Source organism: Lactuca virosa, chromosome 8 (genome assembly GCF_052849685.1).
Source record: "Lactuca virosa cultivar CGN04683 chromosome 8, Lactuca_virosa_CGN04683_v6, whole genome shotgun sequence".
Taxonomy (NCBI): domain Eukaryota; kingdom Viridiplantae; phylum Streptophyta; class Magnoliopsida; order Asterales; family Asteraceae; genus Lactuca; species Lactuca virosa.
The window spans coordinates 151,787,220-151,807,254 of NC_136433.1; the positions used below are offsets into that span (position 1 = coordinate 151,787,220).

Sequence of the window (20,035 nt, forward strand, 5' to 3'; positions counted from 1 at the left end):
CAAAGGGGTGTGCGGTCGTACACCCTTCATGTTCATGCCCAAAATGTCGACTTTAAGGTGAATCAAGGCTAGGGTCATGTCCAACTAGAAGATAGGGGTCAAACTCTCACTTTGGAGGGCCTTTAAGGAGTGTACGGCCACCCTTATGAAGGTGTGCGGCCATACTCCTTCAAAGGATGAAGAACATGATGAAACTTGATGAATCAAGGCTTAGATCAAGAGGTCTTTCATGTACAACAAGCTAAAGGATGGATTACTCACGTTTTTGAAGCCTTTGAGGGTTCACGGTTGAGTAAGATTGAGATAAAGGGAGTAGTGTGCAGCCAAGAGAAGAAAGGAATGAAGGAAGGGAGGTCTACCCATGTATATAGGGGTGTGTGTGCGGCCATATGGGGGTGTACGGTTGTACACCCATGTGTACGGCCGTACACTCCTCCTAAAGGAGCGTATGGCCCGATTTTGCTACTTTACGACCTGATAACTCATCCCTAATCTCAACCTTGGTTGTACTTAAGCTTAGAACACTTAAACGAACCCTTAAACAGTGCTAAAAGACAACATAAACGAATCTAACATGATTGAATTGAATAGTTGCACAATATAGAAGTTCCAGGTTGTCACATCAACTCATATAGAGGTAACCAATGTTCAGAGCTATTGATAAATATTTTATCTATGTCTATGGGTTATAAGTCCACATTAGCAACATAATTCACTAGACCACCTAGAATAGTCAAGTGTTGTCATCTACTTTGGTCGATGACCCAGACATACCTACCGGTTTTCTAATTTGGACCCACCATTTCTGGCCATCCAATAAAGAGGAGGAATACGACGCTCCACTCTAATCTCACACTCTACCCTCAGAATGAGACCTAAACAATATCCTTTCTTATTGGGAGCAAGACACCTTATACAAGTCATATTATAACTAATCCAGACTTATACTAAAGGCAAACTATGTCCGGTACAGTTCCCAGTACATAGTACTATTATAGGTATACAAGTAGCATAGAGTATAAATAAAACAGTTAGCATTTAATAAATACTTTTATTAAATTATGCTCTTGAAAGTAACTACGCACTCACCTGACAAAAGCGGGTGACTCGAAGTTAGGGCAACGCTTCGCGGTAACACTTCTCAATGACCTAAATGTATAAAGCACTAAGTCTTAGTCTAGTTTCAAAATTCCGGTGACTATATAATGATAGCCTAGATTCCTCAACAATCCCATGTTGGGTTTTGATACAAAATATAAGATCGTTTTTCACAAAAAACGGCAACGGAAGTCTTTTAAAATAACTAGTCTATTTTTCGTTCATAACAAAACCAACCCATCATGGATCCATTTATAGAGGTTACAATGAAATAAAAACAACCATATGATGTTTTAGAGATAACCTTTGAAGCCTTTAAACCCACTTGGTTTTGGGGTGTTGATGAAGATATAAAGATCAAAGAACATGATCTTCTCTACAAGTATCCACCATCAAGATTAAGGCACAAAAAATGCTAGTTTTCTGTTGTAACACTTTGTTCTTTAAGCCTTTAAGTGCTTAACAAATAAGCACTAAAGGAAGACACAGAGTGAAGCACAAAAAGCAAGCACCAACTTCAAAAGGGAAGACTCCTTGGAGTCTTAGAAAGCTACGACTTTTGGGAGTAAGAAGAGTAGAAGAAGATGTAAAAAGACTAGCACCATTTCATGCACAAGAGTCCTCTTTTATATCCCCTGTAAAATAATGTCAAACAATTATTATACTCTAAAGTATAATAAAGCATAAAGTAAAAGGGGGACAAAGCATGGAGATCATCATAGGGAAGATTCACAAGCAATCTCCCATGCCTTAGCATTTTCAGCCATGATGTCTTATAAAAGAGAAAAATTGTCTCCAACCTTTTTATCCATGGTGGAGTAAGTATCTAACTTAATCATGGTTAACCAAAAGGTTCAAAACTTTGTACATGACTTATTATATGATAAAATATCATATAATGACTAGTTTCTAGTTTCTTTTATTATTATTTTCATAAAACAATAATCATTCACTAATTAAATACAAGAGTTGAATTTATTTATTAATATCAAATACTTAATAAATATTCAATAAGTGCCAACTTAATTAAGGTGTAACCCTATACGATCATATATCATTAGCAATATCACTCCATAATGATTCTTGGGCATATAGATTCAACAATCTCCCACTTGCACAAGATTCATTAAAGACTGACATAGACAGTAGTTGACGTCTAGCAACATGCTACTGCCCCTAACAATATATGAAGGGTGTCATCTCATCAACAGCCAATTACAAGAGCTCTAAGCTACAATTGTTACTAAAGGTGTGGTATCAATTTATTCCTTTGTCTCGGACATCATGTTGAACATGAGATATGGATCGCGATCAATGTAGTTCATGTCATACCCAACGATGGCCCATATGACCGCCCTTTTACGGAACAGCGTTAAACCACATCAAAGCACAACAATTCCTACACTTCAAGTCCCAAATATGTATCTCATGTCTAAGAATACAAAGATACAACCTTGATCAAAACATCACTCTTGACTACGATCCATAAAGTGGTTTTGATGTGGGTCAAGTCCAATACTTATTCTCCCAATAAAGTACCTATGAAGTTGGTAGCAACTCTTGCTATCCTCATCTCCATGATAATCCACCAATCCACCCATATTAGTCTTACCTCATAGATGTTCCCACAGCTATGAATGACTATGGACATTTAGAACAACCTAGTTATTCAAGGATTTAAACATGCTAATGTAGAACACAACAATTATTCAATGAATGACTCATATCCAATATCCCAACCCATTACAATATATGTTGTATTTATTGTTCCAATATCCAAATACTAAATTTCAATCAATACATCTACTTATATCGACAAGGCCCTATAGCACCAGCTTGACTTTCATGCTTTAACTAATGATGGATCTTTGTCAAGTAGATTTGACAAACTTGATTTCTATAAACTTTGTGAATACAAAAAATTTTAGTTTTATATATAAAACTCATATAAAAAGAATAACTAATGAAAATGTATTAGATGCTTAAATATGACTTAGATACCAATATTCGCGTAATAGGATTACTCATAGTCATAATGACCCATATATTAAGCTTCCTAGCATGTCCAAACCACAATGTACTCTAACTCTGATGTGTAACTGTAATTAAAATTTACATGGAAACACTATACATGTATCTTTCTCTTCATTCATAATAAAGACACGCCCGATTGTGATTAAGAATCATCTCAATCTATTTTAAAATTTATCACATGTGTAACAACTTTAAACATAGCTTTCTTTCAAATACTCTGTAGACTAGGAATGTTTCTCTAGTTCTCGCAAGTACTTTAGAATGTTCCTATAAGTCACAAAATGATCTACTTCTTGGCACATTTTTGGTCATTTTGGTCCTTTTGATTGGTGATTGGGAGTTAGGGTCATTTTTGGAGCTCAATCTTATAGATCTGGATATATTATGGGTTCCTTGGGCATAAAGGTGCAAACTTTATGGTGGTTTTGGTCGCATGCATGTATTAAGTCAATTATTAAGCTCCTTTGAGCTCTAGAGCCCCATTTAGCCATGCATGCACATAAAGTTGGCAACTTTATGTGATTAACCACCTTATGGAAGCCATATATGAGTTTGGATCATGTCTTAACGGGTTAAGTGTTGAATTGGAAAAGTTGGCCATGAGTGGTGAGTACGCTGGTCGTACAAGTTTGTACGTTGCGCGTACAAGCCTTTCATGAAGTACGCTGAGCGTACAAGCTAAGTACGCCGCGCGTACTCAGCGGACTTGGGTTCCTTGTTTTGGGCTTTGGTGTTGGTCTAAGATTGGGCTTGATTGTTTTGGGCTATGTTTGATATAGATATTTTAGTGGACTCCAATGGGTGAAGTCCCATGAGAAGGATTGGGCCCAATTCGAAAAATTGGGTCGTAGTTGGGCCTTGGGTGTTATTTTAGATTTTTGGGCTTTTGGACAATTGGATTGAGCCTTGGCTTTGGGCTATGTTAGAGGAAGGGTAAAAATGTCTTTTACCCTAACTTGAACTCTTAGTGTGAGTCAGGATCTAGTTATTAATGGGTCGTCATTTTGGTATTTGATAACTCAAGGATTTTAGCCGGTCTGCAGCCAGAGTTTTATCTGTGGGTTTCAGCTGTCTGGGGTGAGTCTGCTCACTGTACTATTGGGTCGAAGGCACCAATGTCGGGCTATTTGTTTATGTATTATAAGAATACCATGGGTTGGCTCTTGGAATTTGTATGAAAGACCAGGAGGTGGCTCCTGGAAAAGCTGTATGCAAGACCAGAGTTTGGACTCTGGCAGTTAAGTAGATAAGTAGTGGTAGATTGTATGTTAGTTTTCTTTGTGATGTTTGCATGGAAGACCAGGAGGTGGATCCTGGAACTTGTCTGTAAGACCCAGGGTTTTGGTCCCCAACTTGGCAAGGAAAGACCATGATACGGCTTGTGGCATAATGGCAAGACTATGGTTGGCACATAGCACCTCCTATTGCATGTTTGATATGTATGACACGTATGTTATGTATGGTATGTGGTATTTGGGAAACTCACTAAGCTTTGTGCTTACAGTTGTTATTTATGGTTTCAGGTACTTCCGGTTCAAAAGGGAAGGGTCCGGCTTGATCGCAGCACATACACCCATATTTTCCGCAACCTTGAGATTTTGGGACTGTACTCTGATAACTGTTTTTATTATAAAATACATTTAAGTGGTTAAGTAAATGATAAATAGGTGTTTTGGTTGTTTTAAAAATGAAATTTTTACTTTCATAATTTGGGACGTTACAGGTAGCCCATGGCAATTGGATGAAAGACCATGGGGATAGCCCATGGCACATGGTTGTAAGACCTTGGGGGTAGCCAATGGCATTCCATGGAAAGACCATAGGCGTACCCCATGGCATTGTGTTGTAAGACGCGGGGGTAGCCCATGGCAATTGTATGTAGGGGTGTTCATAACCGGATATCCGAAAATTCGGATATTCGAAATTTCGGATAGTTGATTTTTGGTATCTGATTCCGTATCCGAAATTTCGGATATCCGAAATTTCGGATACGGATTCGGATACCAAAACGGATATCCGAAAATTTGTAATTTTGTTCAAATTTGAAAGTTTTTATATTAGAAAAACATATTTTTAAATTAGAAAGGCATATGAAATAATATATGTATTTAATTAAGGGTATTATGAATATGCTTTAGTTACTAACATTCATATTATAAGACATATGTGATTAAAATAACATATAATGTATAAACTAAAATCAAAATTTTCGGAAATCGGATATCCGAATTATCCGAAAAATCTGAAAAACACTATCCAATTCTGATTCCGAAAAATCGGATATCCGAAATTTCGGATATCCGAAAATTCGGATATCCGATTTTTCGGATAATTCGGATTCGGAATTTCGGAATTTCGGATACGGATATTTTTGAACACCCCTAATTGTATGTATGATATGTGGTATTTTGGGGAATTCACTAAGCTTTGTGCTTACGGTTTTGTGGTTTAACATTTTCAGGTACTGCCAGTTCGAAAGGGAATGGTCTGACTTGATCGCACAGCATCCCCCTCATGTTTCCGCTTTTATGACTACTTTTACTCTGATGATTTGATATTCTTTATTGTGGTTGATTTTGAGACATCTAATGTATGGAATTAATGATTTTTAAAATGAAAATTTTTATCTCTATTATGGGATGTTACAAGACGCCTACATATAATGACTCGTCGGATATAAAAATGATTCCCTCGGAAGAATACAAAAACGACTCCAACACCTCTTAGGCATTCTCATCAAGAAAAACATGTATCAATACGGTATTCATGGATACATATAAGAAAGAAAGGCGTTGCACGCCAACATCCATCACCATTGGACGGTTGTTTAGACCTTACCATTCATACTCTATATGAAGAACGGGATGATTCGTTGTTGTTTGCGCACCATTTTCTCACTACTATACCAACGATTGAGTTTTGGACACGCTTATATAGGGATAGTCACTTGGGTTGGTTGGAATGTGATGTAAGTTATATACGTATGTGATCATTATGTAGTACATATTTAGTAACAATACTAACTTTATTGTATATGTGTGTTGATTGGCAACACATCATGATCTGGATCTCATTGTTGATAAAGCGTGGACCGTATGATGTTCATTGAACATTTATGTTGACAGCTTTCGGTACAAATGCATATGACTGGAGTAACATGGTTGATAAATCCTTTTATCCAGCTTGGTCTGAGTGTGATGCGGTATTTTGTGTTTCAATTACATCACCTAATTAATAGTCATTTATAAGAAAATGTTATTTGATGATTAGTTAACTCCAACCTTTTGTGCAGTTTTACATCGCTATCAATATATCAAGTGTCCATTGGTTTTTGGGTGTTTTGGATTTCAAGACATTCAAAATGACTATATACGATAGTCATTGGGTGAACGATTATTTTTCAGAAGATGAATCTTGGTTTATAGCTATGCGAACTTGTATCCACAAACTCCTAATGGACATCAAGTATTAGAGTATCAAACTCACTGGTGTAATCTCCATTGGTAGTTTCAAAATCATATTTGTAAATGGCGCAGAAGTATCACAATAGTCCGACGATAAAATGGACTATAGGGTGTTTTTATGTTGGTTCCTAGTCCCTAGAAATTTTCATTGTTGGGAAATCATCGAAGATAAAGGGTTCCGAAGATTATTTTACAAATTTTATAAAATATTGATTACTTTTTCCTAAGTGTTCATTCATATATATGAGTAGAGTATTTCATTCCTTTTATATATCGATCATTTCTTTTATTTGAAAATGTACTGACGTGTCATACCCCATTAGATGACTCATCGATTTCTCATTTCACACCTTCCCTAACATACATTAACGGAAATAAACCGTACGGGGAAATTAGTGAAGATGAAGAATATGATCACCTGTAACTCGACCCACCGGATCCTCTTCCCGCGTAACGTTGACCTACTTGTCAAGGGTAAGAAAATTATTAATCAATCTAGAAAGCATTTTGTCTATTGACACGTGTAAACCGAAAGATTACATGTGCACATAGGATCAGAAATCTGGATTATAAAAAAATTAATAAATCTCGTAAAAATTTAAATGGCAGGTTATAAATTCTCGAAGCTCTCAATGTTTCAATGTATATGTTTCAGTTATACGGATTCACCGAGGGAGAGAAAGTGATCGGATGGGAGGATTGCTGGCGAATAAACGCTGGGGAGAGTGATAATTTGATCTTTCCCGGCGACGAATGAAGAGGCGAGGAGGGAAGAGTACGGGTGGAGGAGTCGGAAACAGAGCTATCTCGTCGGAGTGTACGGACAAGATGTCGACGAAGGGAAGATCTGGCAGGCGATTGGTGAAGTACGATGAATTGCCGGAGTATTTGAAAGATAACGAGTTCATATTGGATTATTATAGATGCGAATGGCCGTTGAAGGATGTCATCGGAAGCGTAGTATGTTGGCACAATGAAACCCTAAATATCTGGACGTAAGTAATCGATCCAGTGATTCTGATTCCTTCATCATTTGATTATATACAAATCATGAATTCAACAGCATTTCGCCGTTTTGATCGTGTACGTATTTATATATACTGATCGTTTCTTCGTGATGAATTTTGTCAAGGCATTTGGTAGGTTTCTTCATATTTTTGTCATTGACGATTTGGAGCTTATTGACCAAGGACAAGGTGGAATCATTGATCGCGAGCTTCTTCCTCTCCAGGTCCGTTCATGGCTTCATTGAGGTCATCGTGATTATTCATTTAAATATTCAATTTTTAACTTTCATGTGAAATTTAATAAGCAGTACTCACGGAATCCGAGAACCGACCATGACGACTGCGATGATGACGAAAGCCAATGCCACCGTCGCTTCTATGTTAATACCGGTGAGTTTTCCTTTTTATACCCCGATCATTTCTTGAATGTTACTCTATAATCTACTACCAAACCGAATTTCTCTAAAAACACACAATATTATTATACAATTAGAGCTAATTAGACTATTAGAGTAGTGTCTGTCTAAGATGCAAGTTTTAATTCGTCTATGGAAGATGATTTTTAGACATAAATTGGCTATAATAGTAATCAATTTTCATGTTTCAGTTGATGCAATTTTTCATGTTCATCATTAAATGATATAACTAAACATGAATACGTAATGACTTTTCATGTTTATCATTTAATGTCTTGATGTTAATTATAACAGGAAATATATCACCTAAATATTGTTACAAAATGTTGAACGCAATATTAAATTATCTGATTTGTGAAAGAGAAATGAACCTAAACGTCATAATTACAAAGTATACAATATCCAGTACTAAACCTGTCTAGCCAAATGGATACGTTTTTGATCAATTTCTTTTAATAATTGCAAGATTAGGATAAATATCGAAATATAAGCAATGGTTTTTTATTTATATGGTCTTAAAGCAATTCCTCCGTATTTTAAAATTTAAAAATACGAAGATAATTTACATGAGGCATAGCATATTAGTTAGTAGTTATTCCTCGTTTTGACAAAGTTGATTTTATGGACAAAAGAAAAGATTGTGGAGGACATGTGAATATATTATCCCATACGTGTCGAGAAATTACAAAAATTCGGGTTAAAAAGGGTCTTTTGGTGGTCCATGGTCCATAACACGTGACGTGATGCGGCTGCCGAAAGAGACATATGCCTGAGTCCTGACACCTCTTTTTATAATCACCCCTACACTTTATAATATTTTTTTTTCATTGGGTACTTTGTGTTCGCTAAAAAAATGCCACGCTAATAAATAGATATCACGATCACCCAAAAGTTATGTTACATATATTTGTGTTTGGCTTTTGGCTTTTGGTGATATTACTTTTATAGTAGATCAATTTATATATTGATAATTTGATATACCTAACACAATGGATGGCTAAGTAAGATGGTAAGAGGCAACAACACAATTAATGAATCATTAAACCATACACATGCCTTTCAACTAAATATACTAGTCACTTTTTTTTTTACTTCATTTATTTTTAAGATGCAAAATAGAAAATTTATTACTAGATAATTAGAAAATAATTGATGATGATGATGTTGTGCAGGAATCATCACTCCTAGGAGAAATTCTAAAACCATCAATCATATTAATCAACAACCCAGAAAACCCAAACCCTAAATGGCCATGGTTCATCTTCCTAACCGGAGCCATGTCCTGTCTGATCTGCAGCTCCATCTCTCACCTCTTCGCGTGCCACTCAAAAACCTTTAACCTCTTCTTCTGGCGCCTCGACTACGCCGGAATCTCCCTCATGATAGTCTCCTCCTTCTTCGCCCCAATCTACTACGCCTTCACCTGCCACCCATTCTCCCGCCTCTTCTACCTCTCCTCCATCACCACCCTCGGCCTCCTTGCCATCTTCACCCTCCTCTCCCCCGCCCTCTCCGCACCCCGCTACCGCTCCTTCCGTGCCACCCTCTTCCTCGTCATGGGCTTCTCCGGCGTTATTCCCGCCTCCCACGCCGTGTACCTCCATTGGGATGACCACAAAATAGTGGTGGCTCTTGTTTATGAGGTTGTGATGGCGGTTTGTTACTCTGTGGGTGCGATGTTTTATGTTAAGAGGATACCGGAGAGATGGAAGCCAGGTATGTTTGATATTGCGGGCCATAGTCATCAGATTTTTCATGTTTTTGTTGTGGCGGGTGCTCTAGCGCACGCTGCCGCAACGCTCGTGATCATGAACTTGCAGCAGGTTTCGCCAGCACTATGTGCTGGCGGAGCAACATGGATGTAGGGTTAGGATTGTTGTGACTTTGTTTTTCCAAATTTTGGGAAATATGTATGTGTGAGATATTTAATATTAGAAATTAGGGTTTATGATGAATTATTGTTTGGATTATTTGTACCACTTTGATAAATGAAACAAGCATTTGAGTTAAAAATAGTACTACCATTTTATCCTTGCATTCCATATTCATTTTCAAAACATTCATCAATTTCAATTTTCATACTTTGAGAGAAAAAAAGGCAAAGATCTTGATACACTAAGCCAGGCTAGGTCAAAAGAAACAACCATACATATATAGCTGTCTAGATTAAGTGATTAACCCATGAAACTCATCAAGTCAAAAAGGAAACAACTCCTTATAACATATTTATTCAACAATTAAATCAAGAAACTCTGAACCATTTATTAACTTCATCGCAAGTCTTTAAACGCAGAAAATAATGCCTGGAAAAACAAAAGTTACAGTACTCACCAGATTCTCATCAGGAACTTGAAAAATCCAGCAAAACTTCAAATGCAGAAAAGGGGTAGATTCGGCATTTTCGCTCAAAGTATGTCAGCATACAGACTCAGGAAGAGCTAAATTCGGTTTTCCACATGAGCAAAATTGTTTTGCATTAGCATATTCCCATGGAAGCAAGCAGCAATGTTACCACTTGAAAATTTAATATGACAAAACTACCCTTCTTAACTTGTAACCTCAATGGTCTCAACCTCACCATTCTTTATTGGTTTCTCATCAACAATCTCTGGCGATTGGGCATCTACTATTTCAGCAGCCTTTTCTTCCATTACAGATTGAGTTTCTTCCACCACAACTGTTACAGACTGAATTTCTTCACCAATTTTCTCAACATTTTCCAAAACTTCCTCTTTGTTCTCCCCCACATGTTCAGTTGGGGTCTCAACAACAACACAGACTTGTTGAGTTGTAACAACTGAAGGAGAATCTACCGAGCTAACCGGTGACTCAACTGAGTCAACCGGAGATACAGGGTACCCGTTTTGACTAGGAAACCCATTCACAGGATACCCGTTGGGAGAAATCGGATACCCACCGGACGTAACCAGATACCCATTGGGAGCAACCGGATACCCATTTGGAACCCAGGGTTGACCCGGAACAAACTCAGCCGCATGCGGGTTCATAACTGTTGGAGGAATTAAATGACCTCCATCAACAACAAGCTCAAAAGCGGGGGGCTTATTACGTTGAACCCGGTTGACCGACCGGTTGTACCCGCCCGCAAGACGCGGGCCATACGGAACCCTAGCTGTTGCTGATTGATGAGGGTTCCTACGGACAGGTGTCACTGTCACCATTGTAGGTATGTTGACAGGTGGCGGTAATATCCCAACATGATCTTTCAAAACCGAACCGAAAACCGGAATATTAGACGGGCTAAACGGAGGTGCTTCTGCCGAAAGTTTCTTACTCGCAGCTTCTTTTGCCCTTTCCCTTTCCCTTTCCGCTTCCGTCTCCGTGCTCGGACTTTGACTCTGACTTTCACTTTGACTTTGAATACCTTCCTCATTTGGTGTTTTGTCATCATCTTCATCTGCCACCTCAGCAATCGGCTCTGTTTCTATTTCCACCTTTGAAATTTCAGATGATTCTACCCCTGGATCTGTGTTATCGACGGTTTCTGGTTCTATGACTGTGTCAACTTCTGGGGTTTCCTTTTTTTCTTCTTCAACATCTTTTTTACGTTGTTCATCTTCTTTCTTTGGTTCTTCTGTTGTTGAAATCTCATCTGTGGAATTTTCTTTTGGTAACTGTTCAGCTACGGCCTTCACGATGGTGCCAGGGGCTGCTAATGCAACTTCTTTGTAAGAAAAGAGTTTTCCGGCTTCTTTGACACTGATTGAGCTTATGACTGGTGAACGTTTCACAGTCTGATCATTTGAAGCTGGACTGGATGGGTTTGACTTAGTCGTGGGTTTCTCAGTCTTAACAGATTTCTTGGTGACAGCTGGCTCACTAGTTTTTGGGGATGTGAAGTTAGTGGGTTTTGATCTGTACTTTGATGACTGAGAAACACCACCGTTTATGAAATTTGTGTTTATTTTTGCCAGATTTGGCCTTCTGGAGGTTGAAGATTTACGACCTGATTTAGAAAAAGCTTCCTGCCATCCTTCATCTGAGTTGTCAGTTTCTACCAAATAACCGTTTTGTTCCTTTTGAATTTCCTCTTTTTGAACTAATTCAGTTTTCTTATTTTTTAAATCTTCATTTCGGATCTCAGACTTGTTCTCCTTATCACTAGAATTCTTTCTGATATGAAGACTTGGAGTTGGAGATACGATATCTTCCTTTTGAATTCCATCGAGTGACGGTTCCTCATTCTGTCCAGGTTTTCCTTTCATCTAACAAATTTTAAAAGCAATATCAGACATACATATATTAAAATATTTAATTACAAATATCTTGGTAACATTGACTTACGAGCTTCGCACGAGCTTGTTTCTTTTGGGCTTCTCTTGCTTTCATATCTGCATCTGGTGCTATATAATCCAACAAATCTGATACACTGACCCAATAAAAAAAAAACCATCAGTAATCTGGAATGAACTATTCCATTCCTTTCCTGATTCCAATAGCCTACCTTAGATGGCCTTTGCTGGATATGGAGGCATCAGGCTTTGGGGTACCATTGCGTGCAGCTTCTTGCTGTTCGAGGGCTTTGGACTCAAAGTATTCAAGCCACGCTGCTGCATCCTACAATATCTTAATACACTTAGTAAAACTAAAATTCTTAATGTGAAAATCATAAATTAAAAATAATAATTGTGTAAGGTACCTGAGTACGAAGATCTTCAGGTCCAAGTTTAGCCTGAAGAATCTGTAAAGTGGTTTGCTCATGTTGAACACTCAAGGAATACGCTTCCATCAAGGAAAGAGCAATTGCTATAGCATGGTAGCTAGCAGCAGTCTGACACAAGTGTTAAATACAACATGTGAATCACAAAATGACAAAATATAATCTTCAATAGAATATATATATATATATATATATATATATATATATAGAAAAGTAGAAGTGAGAGAAAGATTACTTACTTGTATGTGATCGGCTCCAAGGAGTCTTTTATTACACTTAAGAGCCTCATGAAGGTACCTAAGAGCAACATGAACATTTCCTAAACCTTCTTCCATCATTGCTACATTAATGTAAGTGGCAGCAGTATTCGGGTGAGATGGCCCACATGTTAGATGCAACAGATACAACGCCCGATTCACATACCTACAAACAAACACAAACATAAGCCAAATACATTCTTCTCATTTTTTTTTTCTATGATACATTTTTATTGTTTTTAAGAAAAGAAAAGAAAAACATACTTGAGAGCCAACTCAGTGTGTTGGAGCCTGTAGTAAAAAACAGCCAAGTCCCCATAACTCTTCATTGTATCTGGATGATCAAGCCCAAGTTCCCTCTCATTTATATCCAAAGCTTTTTGTTGGTAGATAGTAGCCTAATAGATAGATAGTAGTCAAAACCCCTTCTTTAGTTGACTTATTATTGTATTCACAAAAGTCAACACAAGAAAAAATGTTCTTGTACCTGATTAAAATCACCAGTATGATAAAGCACCACAGCCAAAAGACTATATGCACCAGCTGTCATTCGATGGTAAGGCCCACATACAGATACAAGTTTAGACAGTGCCTAAACAATAAACATAGTAATCATGTTAGATTTTAGTTGATTTATTATTGAACTAATGAAAAGTCAACACAAAAGATTTAGTTACCTTTGTTCCAAAGTTGACAGCATCTTCAAGTTTGCCTTTATCCAATGATGTTTTAGATGACTCCAAAAGTGTTCGCCCATCAGCAGATGAGCATGCAACATGTTTATACACAGGAACCATGCTTACAACATCAGACTTCTTGAAAGGGTAAGCTGAATCCATATCATAGTCTCTAGGAACAAGCTCGAGTCCAACTTTATGAGAAAGCCCTCGAAGAATGGCAAATTTACGAAGAGTGCCACGATAGTCGCTTTTCTGTTCACATGCATATCTCTTTGAAAGAAACGATTCAACCCAATTCCACTTTAAATTTTCTAAGTCACTTGTGTCAGGTGTTCCTAGTAATACATTTAAGCAGGATGCTATTGATGAAGCTAAATCAGTTACATCATCAACTGCTGATATAACTGCTTGTAAGATGTGTTTGTAAGCTCGAACTATCATTTCATGGATACATAGTGATTGCACGTGAGGAAGCTTGTCTGCAAGTTCAACCTGATAAAAGAAAGCAAAGTACAGATTGCTATATAACAATGTCAAGGGTAAAATTGGTATTGGAAAAAAGAAGAAATGAACTTAGACTCTTACCACTCGCCCTAAAGAGCACATACGCAAACCCCTTGTGTGCATGAAATCAGTCAGTGTCCTTCCATCAACAGGTGAAAGTTCAAGAGAGCCAAAATCAGCCACCAACTTAGGAAGGGCAGTTTCGTCATAGAATTTATGCGCCATGTCAACCAACTCATCAGGTGACTGCCAACATAAACCAAAATACCGAATCAAATACAAATCAAGAAACCAATATTACCCTTCAATATCAGATTATGCTCAACCTTGAGGTGAAGACCAGTGGCTGATTCTTTAAGACGCAAATAAGCTGCTTCCGGAAGCAACTTTCGCCACATCATCTCCTGTTCTTCATCCAATTTTACTGTCTCTTTGTTATCTGATTTATTAACTGTGTCAACCTCCTCTGTTTTTCCGTTTTTATCCTCAGACTTTTTCTTAATTCCTTTCAACAATCCCTTTCCTAAACCCTTCACATCCGGTTCCACCTTAGCTTCTTCAACTTTCTTGGAATCAGATTTCTCCTGGTTTTGTAAATGTTGCACCCAACACGCTCCAAGTTCCCACCTGATAGATTTTCTATCTTTACATTCTTCTACCTTCATTTTCTCCAGACTTTTCTCCAACACTTTCTTCACCAAAACATTACCACACTGCAAATCTTCAACTCGAGCTGCACCGGGCGACTTGTGCAATAACATTCTTAAACTGTGTTTTAACAAAAAAAAAAAAGTTACATTTATTTAGGACAAAGTGGTAAGAGATTTGTTGCATATCAAATTTTTTACAAACCTATTGACATTTAAAGCATTGGCACCCCCTTCAGGTTGATCCTCAATTTCAATATCTTGAGGAATCGGTTTCCCATTCCAGTTCACCTCGGCTTCAACTTTCACAATGGCAGTATAACCACAATGTCTAACAACCACTACACCTAAAGTAGATGTATCCTGCATTGTCACAATAGTTGAATATTTTCATTATATAGATATATGTGTGTGTATGTATATATATACAGCATGATAGATTGATAGTATGATACTTACATGAACAGTGGCACTCTCATCTGCAGTTATGCCTTTAAGCAAGTTACGTTTAGCAAGTTCCTCCTGTGACAAGCCTAGAATACGACTCCCATCATATTTAGCATCCAACTTTACACTTGCATCAGACACATCTCTTGTGATCCTAATAACCAAATCTCCGATTCTCTCCTCATGCAAAATGGAATCAATCGGACCATTTGAGGAGGACAGCTTGTTACTATCAGCAAAATGCTTAATGGCTGCAACAGCTTTTAGAACTGATACGTCGACAAATAGGCTGTGAAGCAGAAAAGTTTTCCTATCTCTAATTTGCCTTTCTTCTGGTGTTTTACAAGGCATTGCTGCTAATATTGAGAATTCCTTTGCCCATTGTCTATGATCATGTTTACCATCTCTTCCTTGTCCACCACCATTTCCTCCCCAGTTTTCGTCTTCTACTGGAAGTGGGGGGAAAACAGATGGGTTATCTGCCACAACTGGTGGTACAACCCATGTGTTGGCTTGAAATCCGTAAGGGAGATTCCCAAACTGTAACAAATATAAACCATTTACTTGTTAAATTGTTATCTCGTGAAATTATGATGTTAAAGTGATTAGTAAGTTTAAGTTCAACTTACTTTATTGTGCTCGATGAAAGCTTTCATAAGAGCTTTGTATGCCTGTAGTATAACACTTTAGATGTTAGATATGTGAATAATAGTTATCACATTCGTCTGGATTACAATGAAGCTTGTACTTACACTGTCAAAGATCCGGCTTATCTGCTGCAATAGACCAACCAAAGAATGACTTGAAATAATACGTTTTCCAGCCGGATAGAAACCTTTCCTCGAGGCAACAACTGTCATAGGCTTCCCACCGGAAACACGTACCTGCATACAACTCATATCAGTCGCTACAGTAATCTAGCAACACTACGAAAATGTCTGAAATGAGTTGTCCATAGTTCATACGTTTCATAGAAAGTAAAGAAATGCTCACATCGATTTGGAAGAAATCGTCGTCGGTTTTATCTTCGAGGAAGGGACGAGCGGATCTCCTGATGTCTGTAAATGTAAAAACAGCACGCAAGCTATAAAAACCTGGACAGCAAAACGAAATTTAGATTTGGAATCGATAGGGACATACATTGGATGGGAGCAGTGAGATGAGAGAACGAGAAGAAGTCGTAGAACTGTCCAAGCTTCGGCGGTGGATAGATCTCCGCCGCAGCGTCACCTTTCTCCGACGGATCTGAACTGATCGAGACATCTGCCTTCGGCGATTTATCCTCTCCGTTCGACTTCTTATCCTGACCGGTCTCTCCATCGCTCGATCCTGATTCTTTGGAACGAGGAGGAGCAGCAGTGGAGGTGTTCTTGGGAGAGTTAGATGAACCACCGAAAGCGGTGGTGCAAGCCACAATATCCAGGAGTCGTCTGACGTGTGCGACGGCGGATTCTTCCGTGTAATCCTCTGTGAAAAGAAATGTAAAAATGAAACTTTCAATTTTGCCCCTTGAAGTTATGGTTATTGTCATAACACCCCCTAAAGAATATCAGTGTTTACCTTCAACTACCGTTAAGTGACATGGCTTTAGAGCAACGACTTCGACCGTATCTTTTAACCGTGGACCTCGTACCTGTCGATAACGGTTCGTTGAGTTTAGAAAAAATGTAACATTGGTCCCTAGCATCTTGCTAGGGTCATTGTTTTAATATAATTGCTGGTTCAAAAAAAATTTGTAACATTGTTTTTAAATTTATTAGAAATCGACAATTCATACAACTTGAAAAGTATCAATATTATTGATTACACAAACGTAATGGTTCAAACTGAATCTTTATTAATTGTCGTTTTTTTGTCTGACTTAATAGTACACGATATTATTGTTTATACAGATGCGTTGATCCATGCTTACTAAATTCGGTCTCTATTTAATTATTGTGTTTTTCTATTTTGAGTATGAAGCATGAAAGAAGCCGGAATATATTTATCTTCTTATTTTTTTCTCAATAATTATGATCCGCCATGTCAACTTTATTATAGCAAAAACAATTTAACTTACAGCTAATTTTTAAAAGTGACAAAAATAATGCAAGTTTATATTTTACTTGTAGATCAAATTTGTGAAAGGTTACAAAATGCAACAAATATTTTACAGTAAAAAAAAACATGCTATAACTTCGTTTTATCTACCAATCTTGACTTGTAAAATAAACTATCACTTCATAGATTTAGTTATTGATTGTTAAAAGAACATATTTTTTGCATCAAATTGGCAACGTAACTCACCAAGTAATCAGGATCAACATAAAGAAAGTGAAGATATATAAACAATAATTATAAAACAAAACTGTAAGACGTTGTATATGCATGCTATAAATCTAATTTATAATATTTTTCATAACACTTTATCGTTTAAGTTGCACAAAACTTGATTATATACACAAAAGATTCTTAACTGGCTTCTAGTAAAAAAACAATAAACGTATTTTCAGAGTTCTTTTACCAATGCCAATTATACGATAAAACACACACTGTAAATCGAGTATAAAGCAAAAATTATGCATAATCAATTATTTTGACTTTGATGAGAAACAATAAATATTTGCATATACCTCATGCGTTAAAGAGTAGTTTGTCACGTGACATGTCTCAACATTTACTGCTAGCAGCTTTCGAACATCTAATATTCTGTCAGTAGATATTCCCTAATATCATCAAAATACAAAAAGTCAAACCGATATAAAGATAGTAAAGACAATCTATGTTGATCGCAGCCAAGTAAAAGAACCGATTGCTTTTTGTATTGGGCTTTACCTTAAGTGTCACTGTGGAGTCATCAGGCGTTTCTATTGCTATTTCTACCACCGTTGGTAATGCTGTCAAACAAAGAATGTTACTCGGTATTTCAAACTATGACAAATAATAGTAACAAGAATATTTTTTAGACAAGTTAAGATTAATAAATAAATAAACATTTAAAACATCATCGCACCCCACCCACAATCATTGAGACTAGAAGTATCCATGTAATATCAATAAAGCAAAAGCAACCAAAAACTAATAATGATGATAATAATAATTTAAATCAAATTAGTCAACACCATGTAATTTGTTTAAAATGAGCAAATAGTCACTTTTTTTTACGACAAACATTCCTCCACTCTAAGTTCGATCAAGTCGCAAACATTCAAGTTTCAACCTACCTTCGTCTCTGTTGGGCTCCATATACAATCCAAATACCACTTATGATTCAAGAAAATCAATAATGTTATATTTGACAAAATCCATATGATGTGAAAAAACATATAACATTTTAAAAACTAATGCTAAACAACACATATGATAAGTATATACAAATTTTATTGTAACGTGTTTTTATATTTTTTTTATATTTAAAGCATAAAAATAAGAAATTTTAATATATTTATTTTTTTCAAATAAAACAAAAAGCTAAAAAAAAAAAAAAAAAGTATCATTCATTAATGAATGTGTATATTAATTGATGAAAAGTGATTTTACTTTTTTTTCCAAAAAATACAAATCAATATACTTCAATTTATCATTTTTATACTATAAATATATCATATTGATACACAAATACGAAATTTAGAAAAAAAAAATGTTTGAAATTTTTTTTCTTTTTATCATTATGCATTAAGGAATGGTTTAAATTTTTTTTTATATAGTTTTATCTTATTTGAAAAGGAAAACTAATTATAATTATAACAAAGATTATCATTGTTATGTTTTAAAAATATTATACACATCGATATACAACCAAAAAAATTAATTTCAACATTATTCATTAATAAAGGTTTAATTTTTTATTTTCATGGTTTTAATTTTTTCGATACAAATTTACAGTATATATCTAAGCTTATCATTTTTTATGCTATAAAATGATATTTATATCGATATAAAAATAAAAATTGTTCTGACGAGATTTTGTGTTCTTAGTGTGTGTGTAACTATATATATAATAAATTAAAAAGTGCAGGACACAGATTCAATCTAGTTTCAAGCAATTGAAATAAATAGCATAACCAATGATTATTATGTCTTCTGAAATTGTTTCCTTGAAAGCATTTGTTGTAGTTTAAAATTGGCAGAAACACAAATAAGACGTGTAACGTACCTTTCTCTTCCTTCTTCTTCTTTTCTCCCTTAGCCTTGTGAGGTTTTCCTTTACTAGCTTTTGGCGCCATAATCAAATCCAACCAACAACCAACAACGAACAGAGAAGAAGAAAACAGCCAATTCAATCAACAAAATGACAATGCTAAACCAATTAATCAAAATTTAATATTCTTCAGGTGAACATAACAACAACAATCATGATGTGAATTTCCCTCAAGAGTCCTTATAGATTCATACTCAAATTGAAACACGCACAAAAGTAAAACTATGGATAGGAATTTTGGATTTTCTGGATAATGGAAACTTCTGGAATTGGAAGTGATGGTAAATGAGAAATTAAAAAGCAGGATGCATTTGGTGAGGAGTGAAGAGCATGTATTGAATGGAGAATTGAGAGGAATTGAAAGTAGAAGTAGAACTGTAGAAATAGAAGTAGGAAATAGTAGCTAAGGAGATGGGCCAATGAGAGGATTGATAAATTATGGTGGAGTGGTAGAGAGAGGGGGAAGAAGAGAAGGGAAAGAGATGATAGGATAAGGTGACACGCACACACACAGAGAGAAGAGAGAGAAGATTTTGCAAGTACGTACAAGTAACAAGATGGATTTAATTTGAAGAATGTAATGGCTGGGTGGATGGCTATTTTCAGGCCTCTCGTCTTCT

General features: G+C 36.4%; 2 protein-coding genes across 2 annotated transcripts; one reads left to right on the top strand and one right to left on the bottom strand.

Annotated features, from left to right (window-relative positions):
* Window positions 1-7,193: 7,193 nt before the first annotated feature.
* On the top strand, window positions 7,194-9,974 carry HHP2 (heptahelical transmembrane protein2). Its single transcript, XM_079065555.1, has 4 exons — window positions 7,194-7,591; window positions 7,729-7,827; window positions 7,912-7,993; window positions 9,192-9,974. The coding sequence occupies exons 1-4, from the start codon at window positions 7,350-7,352 to the stop codon at window positions 9,882-9,884; spliced, it is 1,116 nt and encodes a 371-aa protein (XP_078921681.1). The 5' UTR covers window positions 7,194-7,349; the 3' UTR covers window positions 9,885-9,974.
* A 282-nt stretch (window positions 9,975-10,256) lies between these two features.
* Window positions 10,257-19,972, bottom strand: LOC145130787 (protein REDUCED CHLOROPLAST COVERAGE 2-like). The gene is made up of 20 exons (XM_079065554.1): window positions 19,371-19,972; window positions 18,050-18,111; window positions 17,848-17,940; window positions 16,796-16,868; window positions 16,376-16,702; window positions 16,229-16,293; window positions 15,988-16,119; window positions 15,865-15,906; window positions 15,248-15,775; window positions 14,994-15,151; window positions 14,468-14,909; window positions 14,223-14,387; window positions 13,635-14,129; window positions 13,445-13,549; window positions 13,222-13,355; window positions 12,940-13,123; window positions 12,680-12,811; window positions 12,485-12,597; window positions 12,325-12,409; window positions 10,257-12,245 (listed from the first exon to the last, which is right to left on the bottom strand). The coding sequence occupies exons 1-20, from the start codon at window positions 19,438-19,440 to the stop codon at window positions 10,566-10,568; spliced, it is 5,085 nt and encodes a 1,694-aa protein (XP_078921680.1). The 5' UTR covers window positions 19,441-19,972; the 3' UTR covers window positions 10,257-10,565.
* Between the last annotated feature and the right edge of the window lie 63 nt (window positions 19,973-20,035).